The 24,177-nt window shown below is 30.9% G+C and overlaps 1 protein-coding gene across 1 annotated transcript in view; it reads right to left on the bottom strand.

Annotated features, from left to right (window-relative positions):
* LOC143069016 (carnitine O-palmitoyltransferase 1, liver isoform-like) overlaps window positions 1-22,550 on the bottom strand; it is a 36,594-nt gene extending 14,044 nt beyond the window's left edge. The window contains exons 1-4 of the mRNA XM_076243448.1: window positions 22,117-22,550; window positions 16,295-16,407; window positions 6,940-7,056; window positions 3,032-3,108 (exon numbers count right to left, since the gene is read on the bottom strand). Of these exons, the coding sequence (XP_076099563.1) occupies window positions 3,032-3,108; window positions 6,940-7,056; window positions 16,295-16,407; window positions 22,117-22,437 (628 nt within the window). The 5' untranslated portion in view covers window positions 22,438-22,550. The remainder of the gene's footprint in view (window positions 1-3,031; window positions 3,109-6,939; window positions 7,057-16,294; window positions 16,408-22,116) is intronic.
* Window positions 22,551-24,177: the final 1,627 nt, after the last annotated feature.

Raw genomic sequence — 24,177 nt, forward strand, 5'->3', positions numbered from 1 at the left:
TTTATATTTACATTAATGATATGTATGACCCCTGATGTGAAGAATCTACTGATAATGAACTTTTCAACTTTAATAAAATATCAGACTTGCTATTATGCAAAGCAAGATGTTCTTATTCTACCTAACAAGACCACATGAAATCTCTTCAGGTCTTTTATTAAACAAGTTACACAGGCTATATAGATATCTAACACTAACTAATGCACCGTGAAAATGAGGCCAAGTAAGACGAACCCTTCCAATACATGTAAACCTTACAAACTGTCCATGAGGATATTTTAGATGGCTTATTGCTTAGAAGTATCTAAGAAAAGGACCTAAACACAAAATCTTAACGCTGACCAATTTATTCTATCTATTATGTCTTAGGAATTTTACCTTTAATGTATACAATACTAAAGAGTTTAAAGTCACACAGTATTTCAAAGTGAGAAAAGATTTCTTTGTTTAATAAAAAGATAATAGACATTTAACTTAATGTATTTAGATTAAAAATTAAAGCAGATTAAATTCAAGTACAAATGTTCGAATTATCAGACCGATAATTCCAGGCCAAAGTTCATGAACTAGGGAAAGACATTGACATACATACTATCTATCCTATGGGATTGAGTACAGTGATATAGCCAAAGAGATCAATGACAATGATCTACCTTTAGTTTATTATCAGAAACTCGTGTTTGTTTACCTATCAATGTTTACTCACATTTTTACTTAACTATTTCTAATTGTCATTAACGTAACAATAAATTTCGCAATTTAATTTACGTTGCATGGACTTTGGAATAGAGATTTTAATTAAGATTTTTCACCTATCAAAGTTTACTCACATTTTACTTAACAATTTTCACCTTTCATTAACCTAGCTAACAATAAATTTCCCAATTTAATTTACGTTGCAAGGACTTTGAAAGAGAGATCCAAGTTACGGTTTTTCATTGTTTCCGTTGCAGCTAATTCCTCTCCTCTTTATCCTTTACTTTTCCTATGGAGATATGAATACAATTGGTTTTTGTTTTTTTATATTTATATTTGCATTGTAGATATGTCAATGTTGCAGCGACCAAATCAGATATCCTATTTAATAGCGATTGATTTTCTCTTACTATATGCTATTATAATAAATCTAATAAAGTTAGCTGCATACCTGGCAATCTGATCCCTTACTGAAATGCTATTTTATTTAAATTAGAATGTTACCATGGTTATAAGTTAAAACAGTCAGTTTTAGGTTAGTGATGTAACAAGAACAAAAGATCATTTTACGATCCGGGGAAACAATTTAACACATATTTACATTTAGTTGCAAAGATTATATTCTGTTTCAACAATTTAAAGTCATATAATTCAGAAATTTTCCTGGAAGCAGAACCTTTACATGCTTTAGTAAAATTCCACATATATTATAGACACTTGCTCCTTGTAACTTTACTTGACTTTAAGATATCTTTTGGGTAAGTGTCTTGTTCCTTGTAACTTTACTTGACTTTAAGATATCTTTTGGGTAAGTGTCTTGTTCCTTGTAACTTTACTTGACTTTAAGATATCTTTTGGGTATGTGTCAGTTCCTTGTAACTTTACTTGACTTTCAGATATCTTTTGGGTAAGTGTCAGTTCCTTGGAACTTTACTTGACTTTAAGATATCTTTTGGGTAAGTGTCAGTTCCTTGTAACTTTACCTGACTTCAAGATAACTTTTGGATAAGTGTCAGTTCCTTGTAACTTTACTTGACTTTAAGATTTCTTTTGGGTAAGTGTCAGTTTCTTGGAACTGTACTTGACTTTAAGATATCTTTTGGGTAAGTGTCAGTTCCTTGTAACTTTACCTGACTTCAAGATATCTTTTGGATAAGTGTCAGTTCCTTGTAACTTTACTTGACTTTAAGATATCTTTTGGGTAAGTGTCATTCAAATGCGGTTCTACCTTATTTCATTCATTCAATAATATCACATTTCCTGTTTTAAACATTTCAATTATTTCTAAGGACTTTAAAGACCTATGTCATGTATGTGAAACTTATTTGAAGAGATGAAATATGTGAATTCAAAAAATAAAAAAAACTAGATGTGTCAAAACGACATGAACAGCCCTGTTCCAAAAATTTTTTAAATCTGCAATTTCAACAACACATGTGGACACAAACAAGATGGTAGTCTCACATATACGAAATCTGCTCAAAATCTTAAGGCCTTAAAAAAACCCATATAACTGAGATTTTCAACAAGTCCAAAGCCCATAATTTCGAAAAAAATTAGTGAAGCAGAACGAAACCCAATCTTGATCTGTAACTTATCATGGTTAACTCACATACCAAAAATCAGTGCAATATCTGAAAGCGTTTTGGAAAAAAGTTTGTATAACTGTGATTTTCAACAATTATCTAACTGTAATTTCGACAAAAACTAGTGAAGTGGAATGAAACACAAACTTGATCTGTAACTCATCATGGTTAACTCACATACCAAAAATCAGTCCAATATCTAAAGCCGTTTAGAAAAAAAACCAGTATAATGGTTTGTTGCGGAATGACGGAATGACGGAATTTCGGAATTATGAACAAGGGTAAAACTATATGCCCCCGACAACTTTGTTGCGGGGGCCATAAAAATAATAAAGAAAATGTAAGTGTGTGTAACACAGATTCATATAAATGCATGTTTTGAAATGAGGTGCTCTAGAAGGTAAGCAGCTGCAGTTCTAGCTCCCAATATTGCCAGCTGCTCATCACTTGTCATGAGAAAAAAATTATAAGACTTTTAAAACATGTATAACAAGATAGCATATCGATTCAGTCTTAGTGAAAGAAAAACTATTTGACCATACAATCCTGTTCATGTAATTTCTAAAACCAATATTGCTTGTGACACCACTTTTCATGACAATTTTACTAGCCCAACACCATTTATACTGGCCTGGGATGTAGAGCTTGTGGTTTATGTGAAGAGTGGAATTTGTCTAGATTTGACAACTGTGCAACAAATAATTTTATCCAATCAAATAGCAACAAACATTTAAATTATTTGTCTTTACCTGCTATAGGCTTGCGACTAGATAAGTATGCTAGATTCAGCCATATATCTGTTAACCAATTATTTGTTCTTGTTGCCCTGAAATGATAAAATTAATTAACAACTTAATAACTAAAATATTTAGTGACCATCCAAAAAATTTATAAAAATGCAAACTGCAGATCAAATAAAAAAAAGAAATTACGAATATATTATTTATTCAATAAATGTAATGAATATACTGTATAACCGGGTACCAAAGTCATCTGAACATCTAAGATAGGCAACCATTGAATCTTAGGTTTAAAATGAATAAAAATAAGTGGCTACCTTACTAGACTTTTAAACTTGGAACGGACTGCCCAAAGGGAGCTAAAATGGAAATCCCCAACCCCACCTCCCCACACAAACTTAGTAACCATATTTTTTTCTCCAAAAAACTTTTCTTTTCTTTTCACCTCCACCATCTCCCCTTGCAAATTTTGTTTTTTTTAAATGTCCTTGAAAGCATCAATGAATTCAAATATATGATTTGTTCCTATTATTGATTAATAATTGTTGCCATAGATTTCTGTCTTCATTCATTACATTCAACATAAAATACTGATGAAAGTCTTTTCTTGAAATCATATGCAAAATACAAATAAAAAGTATTGTTATGTAATTAGGGGGGTTTTAAGGAAGCAGACTACATATACACAATGAATTGTAATTATCAGTAATAAAAAAGTCAACACTTTCTATTTTTATCAACTGATATTGACATTTTATACATGAAAATACAGGTAATCACTGTAAAATTATTGCATGTGACACCATCCATGAAATTCCGATGTTCATTGCCAATTTTTAAAGATCAAATCTTATGTAAAGTATAAATTTTCCAGCTTTTAACATGGGAATATGATTTTTCAAGCATGAAAATTGATAGCAATATATTGACATAAAATGCACTTTACTTGTTAGACATTTTTTATATAACATAATTAAATCCCTAATTATGAAATTTAAAAAAAGGATATCATACCATGTGATTTAATAGGATTTTTTCTGAAAGCTTTTAAATCAATATGCTTTATGTTGCTAAATAAATAATGTATAGGCGTTTATTAAATATGCATGTCTATAACAAAGTTGAAGTACTGAGGCTTTACTAATAATATTTACTTTCATATTAAACTTAAAAGGTTTACAAATGATTTTTTTAAAGTATCATTGCATAACCAAATTACGCAGCAGAATAAGTGTCTTATATAATGGGTAAATTACACTAGGTTTAGTCTCTTCCTGTATTAGAGTAAATACAGGCGTAATGCTTGTTTGGGTAACTTTTTTGGAATGTCAAATATATATATTGGGTGCAATTTCACAGAATATAATATCAATGGGTAGTAGAAATTTATATGTCAATGGGTCAATAATGTTTATATGCTGTTAAGATGTCTTTAAATACTGTGTCTAGTCTTTTTATCTAATTGTATGAATGATCCCAATAAGTTAACATCTTAATAAGATGCCATGGTAGCTAGGGAAATATATATAAATGGGTTATGATTTTCCTATGAAATATATGAAGGGGTAGGGATTTGCACATAAAACAATATATGAATGGATTTTTACATGTCTTTAAACCAAAGTCTGTATCCATATTTGTAGATCAGACTAACCCTCCCCGTGGTAAATACAGTTTATAATACTGTACATAGTGGGCATTGAACGTCTGAACTAGGAAACCGGTTAAAAAAGATGTAGGAGTTAAGGAGGGGAAATACTTGTTACAAGTTAATAAGGAAATAGCAATATTTGTGTTAGATGTAACATAATCCATCCCTCTCTATACTAGTATACTTGTCAGATGTTTCTCTTCTTAAACAACTGATCATGAAAAATGGCAAAATCTTAATTCTCAACACAATTGAAAGTATTCATCTATCAAAAATAGAAACACTTCCCTTTCAACTTATAAAGCCTTCATTCTCTAACTGTTTGAATCTATTTATTAACCCCTGATTAACACATTTACCGGGTATTACTTCACCGTTATAGAGTGGGGGGCACATATTCGCCGGGGACACAATTTCGCCGTTTTATGATTTTGAGGTGTAAAAACTTCAAAGGATGGCTGAAAATGGAAGAACTATGCCGATAAATTATAATTTTATTACAAATATGATTATTTTTTAAACTTAATCAAAATTGCTTCACTTACTGCAAATGACAGAAAAACGGAAGACGATTTTCGGTCAATTTCCTGAATGAAAAACACGATTTTCAAAGAAGTTTTTTAAAGTAATTTTTTGACTGATTGGCCTAAATTTCTGTTTTTTACACCTTTGAAATGTCTGCTGTTTATCTAGAATGAAATTTATTCGATAAATATTATAAAAAGCTGCAGTTATTTGGTTTTAAATAGATGTGTAAAAATGGCGAATATGTGTCCCCCATTGACAAAACATCAGGAAATTTCAAACACCCTTTAATCTAACTTTACAGATGATTATTTTCCAACAAACGTGTTTTCAAGCTTAGGAATGTTTTGCATTTGAAGTTATCTTCATATAGAAATATCAGTGTACTTCAAAAACATATAGACCTGAACATAAACTGTAGAAAACATGGAAAGTTATGGTGAAAATGATCACCCCACTCTATTCACAAACAAATGATTTATAAAGACAAACAAACATCTCTATATAATTACCCTGCAACCTTAGAAAATACTAGGTTGGATTGTTACCATAGTAACAGATAAATCAAAAACATTTTCAAAACCTATCATGAGTCAAATTCCAATACATATACATATAAATATATTATTATTTCCTTTAAGGTATATATTTTCCTTTCATTAGAGGATAAATGCGATTAAACTTCTAAATACTTTTTTTTTATATTTACTCTATTTTACCATTTCATATTTATTGCCAATAAGCTTGTTTTATCAGATACAACTATAAATAATTTAATTTTGGATGTAACGTGTCTTTTGATTGGCTGACGTTATTTTGATATCAGCCCATAGACATAATTTAGTCATGTGATTGTGACATCATCAACGTTTTTTCATTGTTTTCTATGGTTTAAAATGAAATTTAGAATTAAATTATAAGAAATGACTAATATTTTTTCTGTCTATTCGAAATAACATAAAAAATATTACAGTCATTTTTTAAATAAATAATACTGAATATCATTAATATGAAAATTGTTCAGATGAAAAGTCAAGTATCCACAAACAAGGCACAGCAAAATACACACAAAAATTTAAAGCAAAAGAACAATTATTTTATTTCTGTTCTCCATCTCAAAGTCAGGGAGGCTAGAACTTTTTTTTATCACAATCCATTTTAAAAGTATGATGGTTGATTGATTGGTGTTCAATGCCACTTTCAACACTATTGTGCTACATCGTTGTAGTCAGTTTTTATCGGTGGAGGAAGCCAGAGTGCCTGTAGAAAACCACCATTTGAAGGTATGAAATACAAATCCAAATATATTACTTAACATGAATATACATGTGTTCATGGTCACCATGCCATGCTCCGATTACCTTTTTTCATGATCAATGAACCTCAGAATCTGGGTCAAACCACAATTTGGCAAATCATACATATAATACATGATATATATAACAGTTTACTTCATAAATGAATGTGCTACACTTGAGTTTCTTATTGGCGACACCACAAAAAAACTTATTTTTGGATGATAAACGCATTAGAATGGGGACATATGGTTGGAACACCCTTTTTAAAAATGGCTGGATCCTCCCCTGCCCTGACCATAAACCAAAACTTTAACCTGATATGGAACAGATGGAGGCACACACTGAAAAACATATTGGCCCTCTATTATTGTAGATGCTGCATAACAACAATTTTAAAGGCTCCGATAAAAGGGGCTATTTTTTATTTCTTCTTTATATCTCACCTTTGTAAAAGATAACTCTGTAAAATTGGTCCATCTTTTTCTTTAAAATCAATAACTTCTGTCATTAAATTTCTGTAGTCATCATCAGACAGTATGGGTCTCATGGATGCAAGAAATCTGAAATGAGAAATAATTAGTTACTGTACCTCTTAAAGTTGTTTTTTTATGGTTTTAATGTTTTTGTTTGGTTTCTATTTCAATCTTCCAACCCCACTCCAAAACACACACCCACACACACATTATTTTTGATTTATATAAAACACACACACACACACATTATTTTTGATTTATATAAGTATTTTCTCCATACTTGATTTACATTGTCACATGCGATTAACGGTACTAATCTTTCTACATAAACATTACAATACTGCTGCTTTGATATGGCCAATTATTTGAATTAAACAGGAAACATATGAAACTCATAGCTTATGAAATGGAATAAAATTTGTTTTTATCTTTGTTCTCTCTTATTCCATTATTCACTAGCTGATTTGACACAATATGAGAGTTTATTAAAACTGTTATTAAACCAGTAATCAAGGTAAACTTACAAATAAATAAACTGAAATGATCAGATTTATTTTTTTATCTTCATTTTAGAATTTATATTTAAATCCCTCCTGTCCCCACAGTACCCCCTAGTTGGGGATTGTGGTGTTAAATCCTGAACTTTCAATGTCATGTTTTTTTGTGGTGTTCAATCCTGAACTTTCTATGTCATGTTTTTTTGTGGTTTTCAATCCTGAACTTTCTAGATTCATGTTTTTTGTGGTGTTCAATGTCATGTTTTTTGTAGTGTTAAGGTGGCTCAGGCCTATTCAAAGTTTCTATCAGAAGTGCCGTATTTTTTGTTATTTTATTCTTTACAGAAAGTGAATCAAATTGGTCGAAAAAATATAGGGGTCACAGACCATTTAAGCTCAATATTTCTTTTAAACCGGTATGTAAATAGGACCATTTTTCAATGAAGATGATAGGGAAAATAGAGGTCTTCACAAATTTTTATCAGAATATCAAAAAAACGTTCTATGACACTTGGTCCAAAACTGCAATATGAAAAGCTGAAATATTGCTTCAAAGAATGAGCAAATAAAAAACATAGGTCGCCGATAAGGAATGTTTTTTATTTTGCCTTGAAACCCAAATTTTGGAGGGAAAATGGTGAAAATGGGTGAAATGTCATTTTTGACCCTTTAACAAATATGTATAATAACGAAAATATTCTATTAGTCACATAACTTCAATGATTTATTTTAACATTTCTATTCAATCAAAATATTTTAACAAGAGTGCACACGCTGAAATGTCTCGCCTTCTATACTAATCATTGATATTATGTTGATAGTCCTAAGTATAAAGCTAAGCTTTAATACAACTGTCACATAAACTTAACATTAACCAAGATAACTAAACAAAGACCAATGAACCTTGAAAATGAGGTCAAGGTCAGATGAACCATGCCAGGCAGACATGTACAGCTAACAATGCTTCTATACAACATATATAGTTGACCTATTACTTATAGTTTAAGAAAAATAGACCAAAACACAAAAACATAACACTGTGCAATGAACAGTGAAAATGAGGTCACGGTCAAATAAAACCTGCGCGACTGACATAAAGATCATAAAATATTTCCATACACCAAATATAGATGGCCTATGGCATATAGTATTAGGGACCGTTCAATATTTATCAGATGGATGGGCCGGTGCAAAATGGGGCGGGGCAAGCACTTTTTTTGTGGAAATATTTGGATGGGCGAGAACTTTTTTTTTAAATATTTAGTGGATGGGCCAGAACATATTTTATAGGAAAAAATTTTATTCATTTTATCGGTGTGTAAGAAATTTCTTTTGCGGGCACTCAAAAACTGGTAGCTTGGTTCATTTCTGTCAACTTTCAGGATTTAATTAAGGATTAAAAAAGCTAAAATTTTCTGTTCGGACTATCTTATAAACTATTTTGACCTTTTGGAATACCAAGTTGTTTAATAGTTTGGTGTATTGCTGTTAAATTTATGGATTTAATTAATAGGTGAGAAAAAAAGCTCACATTTTCAGTTAGGGATAAATTCAGATAGTCAATTTTTTTGTAAATTTTTCAAATCAACTTGGATTTTCAAAAACCTATACAGCTTATTCATTAATATATTGATCTTAATGGGAACCAGGTTGTTTGGTAGTTAGGTGTATTGCTGTTAAATTTATGGATTTTATTAATAGGTAAGAAAAAAAAGCTCAAATTTTTCATTTTAGGCTAAATTCAGATAGTCAACTTTAATTTTTTTTATAACTTTTTCAAATCAACTTAGATTTTCATAAAACTCAAGAGCTATCTCAATTATATATTGAACTTACAGAAAGCCAGTTTGTTTGGTACTTTGGTGTATTGCTGTCATTTTTATGGATTTTATAAATAGGTAAAAAAAATCTAGAATTTTAAGTTTAGGCTGAATCTAGATAGTCATCTTTAATGTTTTTTATAACTTTTTCAAATCAACTTAGATTTTCATAAAACTCAAGAGCTATCTCAATTATATATTGAACTTACAGAAAGCCAGTTTGTTTGGTACTTTGGTGTATTGCTGTCATTTTTATGGATTTTATAAATAGGTAAAAAAAATCTAGAATTTTAAGTTTAGGCTGAATCTAGATAGTCATCTTTAATGTTTTTTATAACTTTTTTAAATCAACCTGGATTTTCATAAAACTATACAGCCTTTTCATTTATATATTGAACTTGCAGAATGCCACGTTAATTGGTAGTTTGGTGTATGTCTGTCATTCTTATGGATTTAATAACAAGGTTTAAGAAAAAGCTCAAATTTTCAGTTTATGCTAAATCCAGATAGTCATCTTTAATTTTTTTTATAACTTTTTCAAATCAACATGGATTTCCATAAAACTTTACAGCTATTTCATTTATATATTGATCTAAAGGAATGCCAAGTTGTTGGTAGTTTGGTGTGCTGCTGTCATTCTTATGGATTTAATAAAAAGGTTTAAGAAAAAGCTAAATTTTCTGTTTTAGGTTATTTCAAGATAGTCATCTTTAAATTTGTTCATAACTTTTTCAAATCAACTTGCATTTTCATAAAACTCTACTGCTAAATCATTTTTATATTGATCTTACTAAATGCCAGATTGTTTAGTACTTTGTTATTTTGCTGTCATTTTTATGGATTTAGTTAATAGCTTAAAAAAAAGCTGCCATTTTAAGTTTGGACCAAATTTCAAATCAACTTAGATTTTTATATAACTGTACAGCTTTCTCATTTATATATCAATCTTACAGAATGGTAGGTTTTTTATAGTTTGGTGTTTAGTTGTCAAATTTAAGGAATTAATTAATAGGCGAAAAAGGCTGCATCAAATTCAAAAACATGCCTGCCTATATTTGCTTAATAGGACCATAATTTCTTTTTCCAAAAGTAGAACAGACTAGAGGCTCTAAAGAGCCTGTGTCGCTCACCTTGGTATATGTGAATATTAAACAAAGGAAGCAGATGGATTCATGACAAAATTGTGTTTAGGTGATGGTGATGTGTTTGTACATCTTACTTTACTGAACATTCTTGCTCCTTACAATTATCTCTATCTATAATGATCTTGGCCCAGTAGTTTCAGTGGAAAATGTTAGTAAAAATTTACAAATTTTATGAAAATTGTTAAAAATTGACTATAAAGGACAATAACTCCTTAGGGGGTCAACTGACCATTTTTTTCGTTTGACTTATCTTTAGGTCTTACTTTGCTGTACATTATTGCTGTTTACAGTTTATCTCTATCTATAATAATATTCAAGATAATAACAAAAAACGTCAAAATTTTCTTAAAATTACCAATTATGGGGCAGCAACCCAACAACCGGTTGTCGGATCCATCTGAAAATTTCAGGGCAGATAGATCTTGACATGATAAACAATTTCACTCCGTCAGATTTGCTCTAAATGCTTTGATTTTTGAGTTATAAGCCAAAAACTGCATTTTACCCCTATGTCCTATATTTAGCCGTGGCAGCCATCTTGGTTGGATGGCCGGGTCACCGGACACATTTTTAAAACTACATACCCCAAAGATGATTGTGGCCAAGTTTGGATTAATTTAGCCCAGTAGTTTCCGAGGAGAAGATTTTTGTAAAAGATCACTAAGATTTACGAAAAATGGTTAAAAATTGACTATAAAGGGCAATAACTCCTTAAGGGGTCAACTGACCATTTCGGTCATGTTGACTTATTTGTAAATCTTACTTTGCTGAACATTATTGCTGTTTACAGTTTATCTCTATCTATAATAATATTCAAGATAATAACCAAAAACAGCAAAATTTCCATAAAATTACCAATTCAGGGGCAGCAACCCATCAACAGGTTGTCCGATTCATCTGAAAATTTCTGGGCAGATAGATCTTGACCTGATAAACAATTTTACACCTGTCAGATTTGCTCTAAATGCTTTTATTTTTGAGTTATAAGCCAAAAACTGCATTTTATCCCTATGTCCTATATTTAGCCGTGGCAGCCATCTTGGTTGGATGGCCGGGTCACCGGACACATTTTTTAAACTACATACCCCAAAGATGATTGTGGCCAAGTTTGGATTAATTTAGCCCAGTAGTTTCAGAGGAGAAGATTTTTGTAAAAGATTACTAAGATTTACGAAAAATGGTTAAAAATTGACTATAAAGGGCAATAACTCCTTAAGGGGTCAACTGACCATTTCGGTCATGTTGACTTATTTGTAAATCTTACTTTGCTGAACATTATTGCTGTTTACAGTTTATCTCTATCTATAATAATATTCAAGATAATAACCAAAAACAGCAAAATTTCCATAAAATTACCAATTCAGGGGCAGCAACCCATCAACGGGTTGTCCGATTCATCTGAAAATTTCTAGGCAGATAGATCTTGACCTGATAAACAATTTTACCCCATGTCAGATTTGCTCTAAATGCTTTGGTTTTTGAGTTATAAGCCAAAAACTGCATTTTACCCCTATGTTCTATTTTTAGCCATGGCGGCCATCTTGGTTGGTTGGCGGGGTCACCGGACACATTTTTTAAACTAGATACCCCAATGATGATTGTGGCCAAGTTTGATTAAATTTGGCTTAGTAGTTTCAGAGGAGAAGATTTTTGTAAAAGTTAACGACGACGGACGCAGGACGACGACGGACGACGACGGACGCAGGACGACGGACGCCGGACGCAAAGTGATGGGAAAAGCTCACTTGGCCCTTCGGGCCAGGTGAGCTAATAAAGGAATATTCATATTTGAACTAAATGTATACATACATGTATATATGGAATTAACTAGCACATTTTAAATTTTGTATTAACACCAAAGTTTATTCTTTGATTTCAAGACATAACATTTTAAAAACTTTAAAATAGAAAAGGAACCTAAATCATTTTTGATTGTCTTATAGTTTTAGAGGGGCAAGGACTTTTTTTATAGATTTTTTTAGATGGGCAAGGACTTTTTTTCAGAATTTAAAAGGATGGGCGTTAGCTTTTTTAATGAAACAATATTAAGAATGCACCGGCCCATCCATCTGGTAAATATTGAACGGTCCCTTAGATAAAAAGACCAAAACTCAAAAACTTAACTTTGACCACTGAACCATGAAAATGAGGTCAAGGTCACATGACATCTGCCCGCTAGATAGGTACACCTTACAATCATTCCATACAACAAATATAGTAGACCTATTGCATATAGTATGAGAAAAACAGACCAAAACACAAAAATTTAACTATAACCACTGAACCATGAAAATGAGGTCAAGGTCAGATGACACCTGCCAGTTGGACATGTACACCTTACAGTCCTTCCATACACCGAATATACTAGCCCTATTGCTTGTAGTATCTGAGATATGGACTTGACCACCAAAACTTAACCTTGTTCACTGATCCATGAAATGAGGTCGAGGTCAAGTGAAAACTGTCTGACAGACATGAGGACCTTTCAAGGTACGCACATATCAAATATAGTTATCCTATAGGCTATTACTTATAATAAGAGAGAATTCAACATTACAAAAAATCTGAACTTTTTTTTCAAGTGGTCACTGAACCATGAAAATGAGGTCAAGGACATTGGACATGTGACTGACGGAAACTTCGTAACATGAGGCATCTATATACAAAGTATGAAGCATCCAGGTCTTCCACCTTCTAAAATATAAAGCTTTTAAGAAGTTAGCTAACACCGCCGCTGCCGCCAGATCACTATCCCTATGTCGAGCTTTCTGCAACAAAAGTTGCAGGCTCGACAAAAAAATTACATCGAATTTTAGACAAATACTTTTGTAATTCATGCGTGAAATTATGCATAGTCGAATAGTCCTGAGTCACCTTAAATCCTGAACTTTCATTGCCATGTTTTTTTGTTGTGTTAAGTCTTGAACTTTCTGTCATGTTTTTTTGTGGTGTTCAATACTAGTGTTATCAACAATATATATATATATATATATATATATATATATATATATATATATATATATATATATATATATATATATGGAAAAACTGAACAGATGATATAAATTATACAATAATTGCAAATATTTCGGCTCAACAAATGGCCTTCTTCGGTGACAAAAGTTTTAACAATAATGAGATATAATGTATAAGGTGTAAACATAGATCACTAATAATACAGGTAAGTTTTGGTCGATTGATTTTAATCCAAAATCCTGAATATAATAATATAAACACTAGACTGTAAATTTAATTATTTCTTTCTATTGATTCCATCTGGATGGAGGACACCCAGTGTTTTTATCCAAAACCTCTCCCGATTTTCTCTTTGCCTATTTTGCCATGTACAATCCTGTTCGATCACAAGGATCTTCATGTGATCAAAATCTTTCAGATTGTGATCTGGTAACCTGAAATGTTGGCTGACAGGAATATACGGTTTTTTTGTGAGGTCACTCCTGTGGCCATTGAGGCGTTTGTGAAATGGCTGCATAGATTCACCAACATATTGGAGACCACATCTAGGACACTCAAGAACGTAAATCACGTTTGAGCTTTTGCAGTTGACATTGCAGAAGATCTTGTATGTCTTTTCTGTGGTCTTACTGTGAAATGTTGATGAATGCTGCAATTGGTTGCAACATTTGCAGCGCTTATCCCCACAAGGCTGACAATTACCTACAGTATGGTTAGGTTTGGAAAGGTCAGCACGGACAAGTATATTTCTCAGGCTATTGAAAAGAAGGGGATATAAAAGAGCTAAAATAAGTTTAATACTTCTTTAAAAGGTTATCATAATTGGCTTAAGTTTATGTTTAATCCATTTAATGCATTAAAAGCGTCTTATTCATTCACAATCTCTTGTCAAACAATGTTTATTCTCGGACTCATTTTCGTAAATTTTTCTACGGCCGCCATTGCACATTTTTGTGTAAATTACGGATAGGAACCGGACCAGATATGACAAAAATCTGTATTTTTTGACGATAATGACAACAGATGGACAGTAGACAGAAAAAATATACCAAGAGAGAAAACTACGCATTAACAGACTATTTGTTAGAATACATATTATTTTGATGTAAAGATAAGAAACAACTGGGACTAATTCATTGAGTGCCATGAAACAATGAATTTCATAAACATGAAAAAAAAAGTTTTTAAATTGATTTTTTTTGCTACTTTTGCTACTTTATCTTTACTTAATATAATATAAAAAATAGTTAATTTTGTGTACTAGATATTTAGTTTTGTATATATACAGGTTGCACTATAATGAACCATTCATTCATTTGACTTATTGTTGGGTAACTGAAACCACATATTTATTTTTGTTTGGCACAAAAGGAAAAAAAAAATTCGGTAACTATAAATGAATAAAGAAAACATAAACTGAAACAACTGTTTTTGTGGTTATAGTTTAATTGTATTCTCAGTTATGAATTGAACAATATAAACTAAAACATATAAAGGAAATAGAGCATCAACGCGACGCGACAAATGACATTAAAAAAAATACAGTTATTTTTTTTACGCAAAATGTGATGCTATCCAAAATTTCTGGGGAGAACACTGATTAGTGATCTATGTTTACACCTTATACATTATATCTCATTATTGTTAAAACTTTTGTCACCGAAGAAGGCCATTTGTTGAGCCGAAATATTTGCAATTATTGTATAATTTATATCATCTGTTCAGTTTTTCCATCTTTGTGCAATGATATTCAACACTTTTTAGTGTTTTGTTTTCCATCTATTTATCGGTATTGTTATACAATCTTTCAGACTCATATAATTTTTCCTGTTTGTGTAGTATTGTCAAGTTTGATGATCCAATACCTATTAAGTTTACTGGTTGGTAGATTCTTATAGACTCTATATATATATATATATATATATATATATGGACATGTATATAACATTAACATATTTATAATTCAATTAACTGTCATATATTCTGACACAGGATGATGTATAAATTACATGTACTTGTCACAGGATATGATCTTTATCACACAATAATTTAATTTGACAGATTCTGATTTTCAATGAAAAAGGGTGATTTCTTGTGTTTGAAGTTGATAACACTCTGGTTTCTGACTCCCTCTGACTGAAATTAATTATAAAATTAAGTTTAACATGATTAGAACTGTGAAATATTCAAAGTGATTTACCCATAATTCCCATGTACTGAGACCAGTCACCATGGAAACAATACATCAGTTGCAAAACCATATATCCTTGTGTACCTGTGTGCTTTAGCTTTTTAAACAATTTTTTTTGTATTTTTTATTTTCATGCAATTCTTTCACAAATTCTTTAATCTATCTTATCAAACAAGTAAATGTATAGATAAAATATTACTACCACCACTGTGTTGATACCACTGCTAGTGGACTGTTAGTCACAGAGGATATCTCACCAGCCCAGTAGACAGTATTTTGTACTGGCAAGAAAATACGGAAATTGTGTTATTCAAATCTTAACTTAAGGAATTATATCTCCATTATGCAACAGTGAACTCTATGATTTCTTGCCCAGCTTTGGATTAGTTTTTGTCCTTTTTGGTCTTAAGCTCTTTATTTTATAAATAAGTTCTGGATTTCCAAATATTTTTGCATCACTAATCACTAGAAAGACTTAATTGGCAAAAGCCTATCTTGTCATTACATGTCTATTAATATATCAATTAACTGTCATAAGATGTTTTGAGACACAAGATGATGTATGAATTACATGTATATATACATGTCACAAGATATCTTAATCAAGCACTCAATAATCAAATATTGAAAAATTATACATGATGTAAACATCAAATGACATCAATACTGTGTCACATGACATCATGATTACCATACCTGTCACATGATGTATTTAGGTCTGGTACTGGTAATTTTGGTAACACCTCTTGGAAGTAATATGTTGGGAAGTTTCCCTTGCCTCTCATACCATTTAACATAAGACCCCACATCTGGAAAAAATAAAATATATTTTTAATTTAATAAGACATAAATTTAAGTGCATTTGAATTTAAAATGTATTAGCCCCCTAGTCCAAATAATTATGACATCTTGAAAGGCTATTATATTTTTTTCTTTGACGCCTGATACTTGCAGGACTCACAAACTCAGCGTTAACTGCCTAGTGATCACTGTAAATGACAACTTGGACCCCTCGTTAACCACTGTCCTGAAAGACTTGAACAAGTAGTTCACCTCCATGTATACCCTCCTTAACAAAAACTGACCGTTGGAAATAATATGTGTACCCTCATCTTAACCATCACTACAACTCGTCTTAAGATTTTTCATGATTTTGGCCAATTATATATTGTCCTACCCATTGATTTATAGAATGGAAAGTACAAATGTACAATGAATATATATACAGAATTTTATTCAAGGACAGACAACTGCATACAGGACCTTTTTCTATATATCATATCCCTGTTCTCCCTAACATGCCTAATGCAGATATATAGGATATATAAGTAATATAACATGTATAAATGAAGCAAATAAAGTTAAAGATTGTAATACCACCGCCAGCCTAAATAGGTGAAAACATTTTGACCCAAGAAAACAACTTTCATTTATAGCCTTGAACGACTGGACCTACACAATAATTATATAATAATTATCTTATATAGACCTCTGTAGGTCTACAGAGTACAGCCTATTTGTTAACTTCCTAGAATATGACATGGAAATTGATTGATATGTTTGCTTATGCAACAATGTATTCAAGGTCCAAATATCTGAGGGATAAACAAAATGAGAGTGCTTTTTATGTTGTATAGAAGAAAGTTCAATTTTGAACCAAATTTATCCTTATTATATCTTATGGCTTTGAAAGTTCTCTATTTAGCTGAATTAAATATTGAAACTCTGTACTTCAATAAACCATTTCTATTTTTTTTATACATCTCCTTATTTAATAAGTAATACAGCGAAAAAGGCTTAGATATTAAAATAAAATAATCATTATATACTGTTATCTCTTTCTCTTTTAAAAGGAAAATGTACAACATAATATTATTTTCTAAATAATACATCGCAATAAGCTTAGACATTAAATAATTATTTAATAATGTTATCTCTTCCTCCTTTAAAAAGGGAAAAGTATATCATAAGATAATATATCCTTAAGTATACATGGTCACCCATGTCAACCTTAAACCATTTTCTAAGGCACATTACCATTTGAAAGAATTTGAAAGATAAAAAAAATCAATAGTTGAATAACTAGTGACTTAATTTTATTTAGAACTAGTCTTTTTTTAGTGTGTTTGTGAGGGAGGAAGATAAAAAAAATCAATAGTTGAACAACTAGTTCACTTTTTTAGTGTGTGCTTGTGAGGGAGTATGGTTTGTCACTGTTTGTACATCATCAATAACAATTGAATCTTCATACTCTTCTCAACTCAAGTAAATTATGTCAATATGTCATATTTTTCTGATTCAAATGTGAACCTTTCTACTTAGAAACATGTTAAAAATTTGTTCACAAATATATGTAATAATACATGCAATAAAGAATTAATAAAACATTATAGGTAATTCCTTTCTTTCTAAATGTAAGTGTTACTCATTTCCTATTGATCGACATTACATGTATGGAAATCAAAAACTTAATAATACTATAGGGTTATTGCATGAATATTGGGGAATATTGTCCCGAGTAGAACTTTATATTGCACGAGCTTGCGAGTGCAATATATGTTCTACGAGGGACAATATTCCCCAATATTCATGCAATAACCCTTTTATTGTATAGCAATATAATATTTGAAAGTAAAACTTAGTTTAAACTAAGATTTTGTCGTTGATGACGTCATGAATTTTGAAGATTTATTGCACTAGTGCAATATTGGAATTTATTGCACGCTAATTTTTGGTTACTTTCTGTTGGAAATATTATATTGCTATGCAATAAAAGGAATTATTCATTTCCAATTACAACCATCTGTTAAGTTTGGTGGTCACAATGCTTCAGGGTCTGAATCCAAAACAATTGGCCAAACAAAAATAAGGAATAGTAAATAATGAAGTGATCAAATATATAATGGGGGAATATATAAAAAGAACTGTCAAGTGCAAATGACATATAAATAAGATAACACAAAAAATGAAGACCCTGATCAAAATCCTAAAGCTTGATAGAGGTGTGAAAACTAATAGCTTTAACCCATAATGGAACAGTCTTTAAATATTGGTACATGATTTTGTTACTACTCCTAAAAAAAAATAAAAAAACTGATTGGCTCAAACTCAGAAAACAAAAAATCCCCTTTATCTTAGATGTCTTCTTGCAAACTTCAAAGGGTTACCTTTTAAATATGTACATGTGTATTTAGACCCCTCTATCAAGAAATTTCTTTAACATGCACACAAGTATAAAAATTGAGGTTTTTATCTAACACAATCATAGGTTTAAATGTTGTTTTCAATTTAGATTTGTATACATATATATAAATAAGCTAAAACTTTTTCAAGGTGTTCAGAATAAATATCCATTTTAAACAACACATTAACGCCTTGAACATTATGTAATATTTGCAGCTGTGGTTACATTTGTTTTTTTGTGTAGCTGTCATTCAATCTTTTCAGTCACATTTCATATAAAAAGATGAAGGAGATGTGGTAAGATTGTCAATGAGATAACTAAAAGCTATTCATCAGAGTTCAAACAATAAGGATGTACGTTATACATGTAAGCAATTATAGGTCACATCACACACAATTATGACCATGATAAGTATGACTGAAAATATTAATGAAAAGAAGATAGAAAATTATTTGTAATTCTCTCAAAACATTTCCAGTCCATCTAAAAGAACATTTTTGATGCATGATAATAATCAAAACAATTGGCCATGGGGGAAAAGACGAACAATAATTCACAAAACACATATAAAAAAATCTATAATTGATTAAGAAAAAAAATTACACAAATGACAACCCCAAGCTGCTCTGGAATAGTTTATATGGTACACAAAAATGTACACATGGTACATGTAGCTAGAGATATTTTCCTTTCAATTACAATTGTAAATTGTTACATGGTAAATTGACTGCTAGCCAAAAAAAAAAGTTAAAGAAAAAATGAAATGTACCTCTCATAAAATATTAATACATGTACATAGGACAAAGCCAAAAGCAAAATTTTAAATTATGAATTTCACAGAAATATTTTATCAAGTAAACAACTTGATCTTAATTATGCCTCTACTTTTAATAAATGTATACTAATATATATACATTTTGTACATTGTAGGTACATGTACATGTAATATCAATATCATTCTACTAATAAGTTTAGGTCAGAAATGCCTTTGAAGATTAATTTCAAACCAAGGTTTTAATTTGTGACATACAATTTCTTTATCTGAAAACTTTATTTGAAATGGGTGATAATAATTAACCTATTCATGACCCAATGACAAATTTTGAGGTCATACATGTCATAAGACCTTAACAATTTTAATCAATGGACTTTAGACTTATATGGTTTGTTGTGGTTTAAAAACTAGGTAAACTCACCTATTTGATAAAATCAAAGCTAAGTCAAGTTCAATAAACCATAAATCAATAAGATGTGAAAGTGGCTTTCAAATGTTCAAATTGCATGTTTATTTTTATCTTATGCTTTGAAGTATCAGTAATAGTTATAAATAATAAATGTAACATATTTCGATTACGAAGATTGTTTCATTTTTCATCAGAACTCTTAAGTGTTTTCTACATTATTTTTTACATGAGTCATACATTGATGTTCACATGGTTATTAAGAAACTTCAATACTTATCAAATACTTATTTAAAGGCAATTTGTCTACAATCTAAATTTATATATTAAACTAATTTTTCTGTGATTGGACAATTTATGTTTTTAACTTAAGCCCAATTGCTACATTATCAAAACTAACAATTCCATACTTATCTCCATTGGCTGAAGGAGTTAATAATTAGGCCACATATATACATGTACATGCATACTCCATGGAATCTTACAAGTCATCTAGTATTCTTATAATTACTTTTTGTTGGTTCAATTTTTAAAAGATCAAAATAAAACTTCAGAAGAAAATAAGCTGGTGTTTCTGACCATTTCTATCATAATCCAAATGTTATCCCTGGACCTAAGTCTAATTGATACATATATAATATTTTTCCAATATATATATTCAAAATGCAGTAAGAAATATATACTGGTCGTCTTTAATCAGACAACTTCTACTATGTAAATTAATTGTTGAAGTAAATAATTAGGGTAAAAAATAATGATAAAACAACTCTTGTATGATAAATAATTTCAGGAAATTTCAGTTATGATGCATTGTTTGTTGAAAATATATAAGTTTGCCATATGACAAAACTGAATGTTGATATATGTACATATGTCATGTATGTATGAATTCAAATTTTTGTTGTTATTAAATTGATATGTACATGTGCATTGGTATCTTTATTTCTGCCCATGAAATTTGGACTCGAAGTCATTTTAATTTTGGTTTATCAAGTACAATTTAATGTAAATTGGTCATGTTGGTATCAAATAGATTAGCAATACAATAAACTAACTTCAAGGTTCAGGACCGCAGCCAGGAATTTCCAAAGGGGGGGGATTTGGACTTATGAACTCGACTTTAACAGTCACAATTTGAACAGAATGTCGACTTAAACAGTGCCTCCGACCCCCCTGGCTACGGGTATGAGGTTTCACTGCATTTCATCTTTGAAATATCATTATCTTTTACTTAAAAAGTGAAATTAAGGCATTCTTAAGGAATAATTTAACCAACAAAAAAAATTCCCCAGAAGCATGCAGAGACCCTTGTTTCACAACCAAACTGCATTCACCATTGTTTGAGAACTAGGACTTTATGAGGGAATGTAAGAATTCAATTGTATGTGATGATCTTCTCAAAACTTACTTAACTGGTATACGCAACTCATATATTTTCATTATTTATTATAATAAGGATCTGACAGCACCACATGAGAATACACATACATCATTTTTTGTACATGTAAATGTAAATACTTGGACTAATACATGCTAATGTATATGCATGTTGTATAATGGGGGTAGGAATAACAGTAAAAATTCTTGCCAAATGATGTTAACAATATTTTTTGGTGCATGATGATAAAATGTACACTTTCATTTGACTTTCTTTTAGTTTTGACAAATCCCATTATTTTTTTCCATAAATAACAGAAATAATTATTATTTGAGACCTCTGATGAATCACGATAAGGATATTTTTTAACAAATATAACGCTAACGGTAGCTGAAATGACTGGTTGACACCTTAAGGTAAAGTGCATTCCTACCCTTGTAAATTGGTTCAAGGTAAATGTTATTCAAATTTGTTGTAGGATGGCGGTTGTAGGAAGCTTTAACAGTTTAAGACGTCACAGAAAACAAATTTAAAATAGCCTTTCAAGACCTCATAATTATTTAGATAAGTATTTATAATGTTTCTACATACATGTATGATAACAATGCCATCATGTCATTTGAACAATCATGACAATATAATAATGTTTAAAAAGACAATGTGTCATATAGATCTCCCAATGACAACTAAATTAATGCTAGACAGGACAGACAGACCATTTTACAAAGAAGGGCAAATTATAAGCATAATTTACATATACATGACATATTCTTACTTTTGTTGTGGTTGATTTAGGGTTATGCATCCAGCCACGATAGTTCAACAACATTTTGAAAAGCTGTAGCCGCATCAATAGCAGTATCCTCACAGTGCCAAAACCAACAATAAAACCCAGCAATGCTGTATTCATCTGATAAGGCAACCCAGACAGTTCTAGCCATTTTTCGCCAAAATCAACGTAACTTCTGACTGGATCAGAGAAAACTGTAAATAATATTGCGGATAAAAAGCCAACTGCTGAAGCTTCACTGTATTTTCTATACTGCATCATTCTTCCAGTGGCCCCAAGAAACGGTGCTATTGCTGGACTAGGCATTTTGGTTTTTCGCGGCCAGACGCAAGTCCTAACTAACCCTTCTTATAGACAACTTCGCTGTTTATTGATTGGTATCCCAGGGTTAGAGTAAAACTCCGAGGTGCTCCAATAAACTTCCGCTGTTGACGTAAATACTAGACTGGTTACGCTTTTATTAGATTTAATGGAAAGCATTAAGTAGAATTGGTAAACCAGTCTATTGAAATCCAAATTGAAGACAACGCCCTCTTTATTACGGCGCAATTGGTTAAACAAAACACACCTTTGGCGATTAAAGATTTATTTATAGATTTGACCTGAATTTTAGTGTTACGTAAATTTGTCACTTCATTCATGGATAAGATATGACAGTTATCCTTATGAGAGAAATCTTATGATAAAGGAAAATATTAGGTCAAGAAATTATAATCAATAGACTGAATAGCTAAAAAAAGAAAATGTTGTCTGGGACTTACACCCAACTATAAGGAGGATAGTCTACAACTGTACAAGAGAAGTTTGAACAATCATTATCAACCACAGGCACTTGTCTCAGAAAAAAAATTTCTATAGAGACAAATGCCTGTGTTATCAACTTCAAAAATGAGGAGTTTATATCCCCTGTTTTTAGGGATCGTATAAAACCTGTGTTGCCTGTGGTGTTTTATTTGGGGGATTATATGTCTTATATCATGTGTGTTTTTTGGGGGGATTTTTTTTAGGGGGGATGAATTCTGTGTGTGTGTGTTTTACTCAAAGTTTTTTTGATAGTTATACACGATTTTATGATCTTTTATTGTTTTTGCAGTCAGATCGACAACGTCGGTTATGTTCAGATTTTGTATTTTAATTGTTCAAAAACATAATAAAAGAAGTTGTGCTTTTCATTTCTACTGAAACACTGTGATATTCTTTATAAATGTGTCGGTGAAGAAAATATTTGACAGAACTTTGAACAAATTATCTTTATATTATAGGATATTAATAGACAGCAATTCTTATTTGTTCAAAACGGTAAAGATATTCACTGAGCGTCGGTACGTATTACATCCAACAGTCAGGAGCTTGTATGGACTTCGATTATATGTTGTTCGTATATACGAGTGTGGACTGTTGTGTCTAGTTCTATTGTCTATAGCAGGATAAGTTTTTAATATTGGGACATCAATAGTTTCATAGAATTATATGTTGCAAAAGAATACAAGTCTGTATCTTAATCGACTTATTTCGAGTGGTTATCAGTTTAGGTCTGTCATGATACCAGTACAAGAAAAAAAGAATTATTTATTATAGTTATTCTGTTACACCTTTCCTCAATTTGTGTATTTCCTTCGATTATATTCTTAATCTGTTTATGTGTTCCAGTCTAGGAGGATTATTCATCTTTAACCTTATAAGAACATTAAAACATCGTATCATCGCTACCTTTCCCCTTCTCACACAAATCTCAAACTGAACATTGCAAGGTCATACCAGTTCTGGAGAACTTTTCAAAGGACAAACGTCATCTAGGACACAATTCGTGGCTAACCACAGAGTGAGTTAACTTTACAACATTGTTTTTGAAGCCTTCAAATTACTCTATACATATTTGAACATTCTCTCTGTGAAACACTGGAAATTTAACTGCTCTTGAAAGTACGACATTTTCTCGGATTCAACGGACTGTGCTATCTATTACTTTTGACATTTCGTTTTAATAACATTAATTGAACACATTGTAAAATTGTATTTTGTTTGTTTTTCAGCTTTTTACCATTG

The sequence above is a fragment of the Mytilus galloprovincialis genome, chromosome 3 (genome assembly GCF_965363235.1).
Source record: "Mytilus galloprovincialis chromosome 3, xbMytGall1.hap1.1, whole genome shotgun sequence".
NCBI lineage: Eukaryota > Metazoa > Mollusca > Bivalvia > Mytilida > Mytilidae > Mytilus > Mytilus galloprovincialis.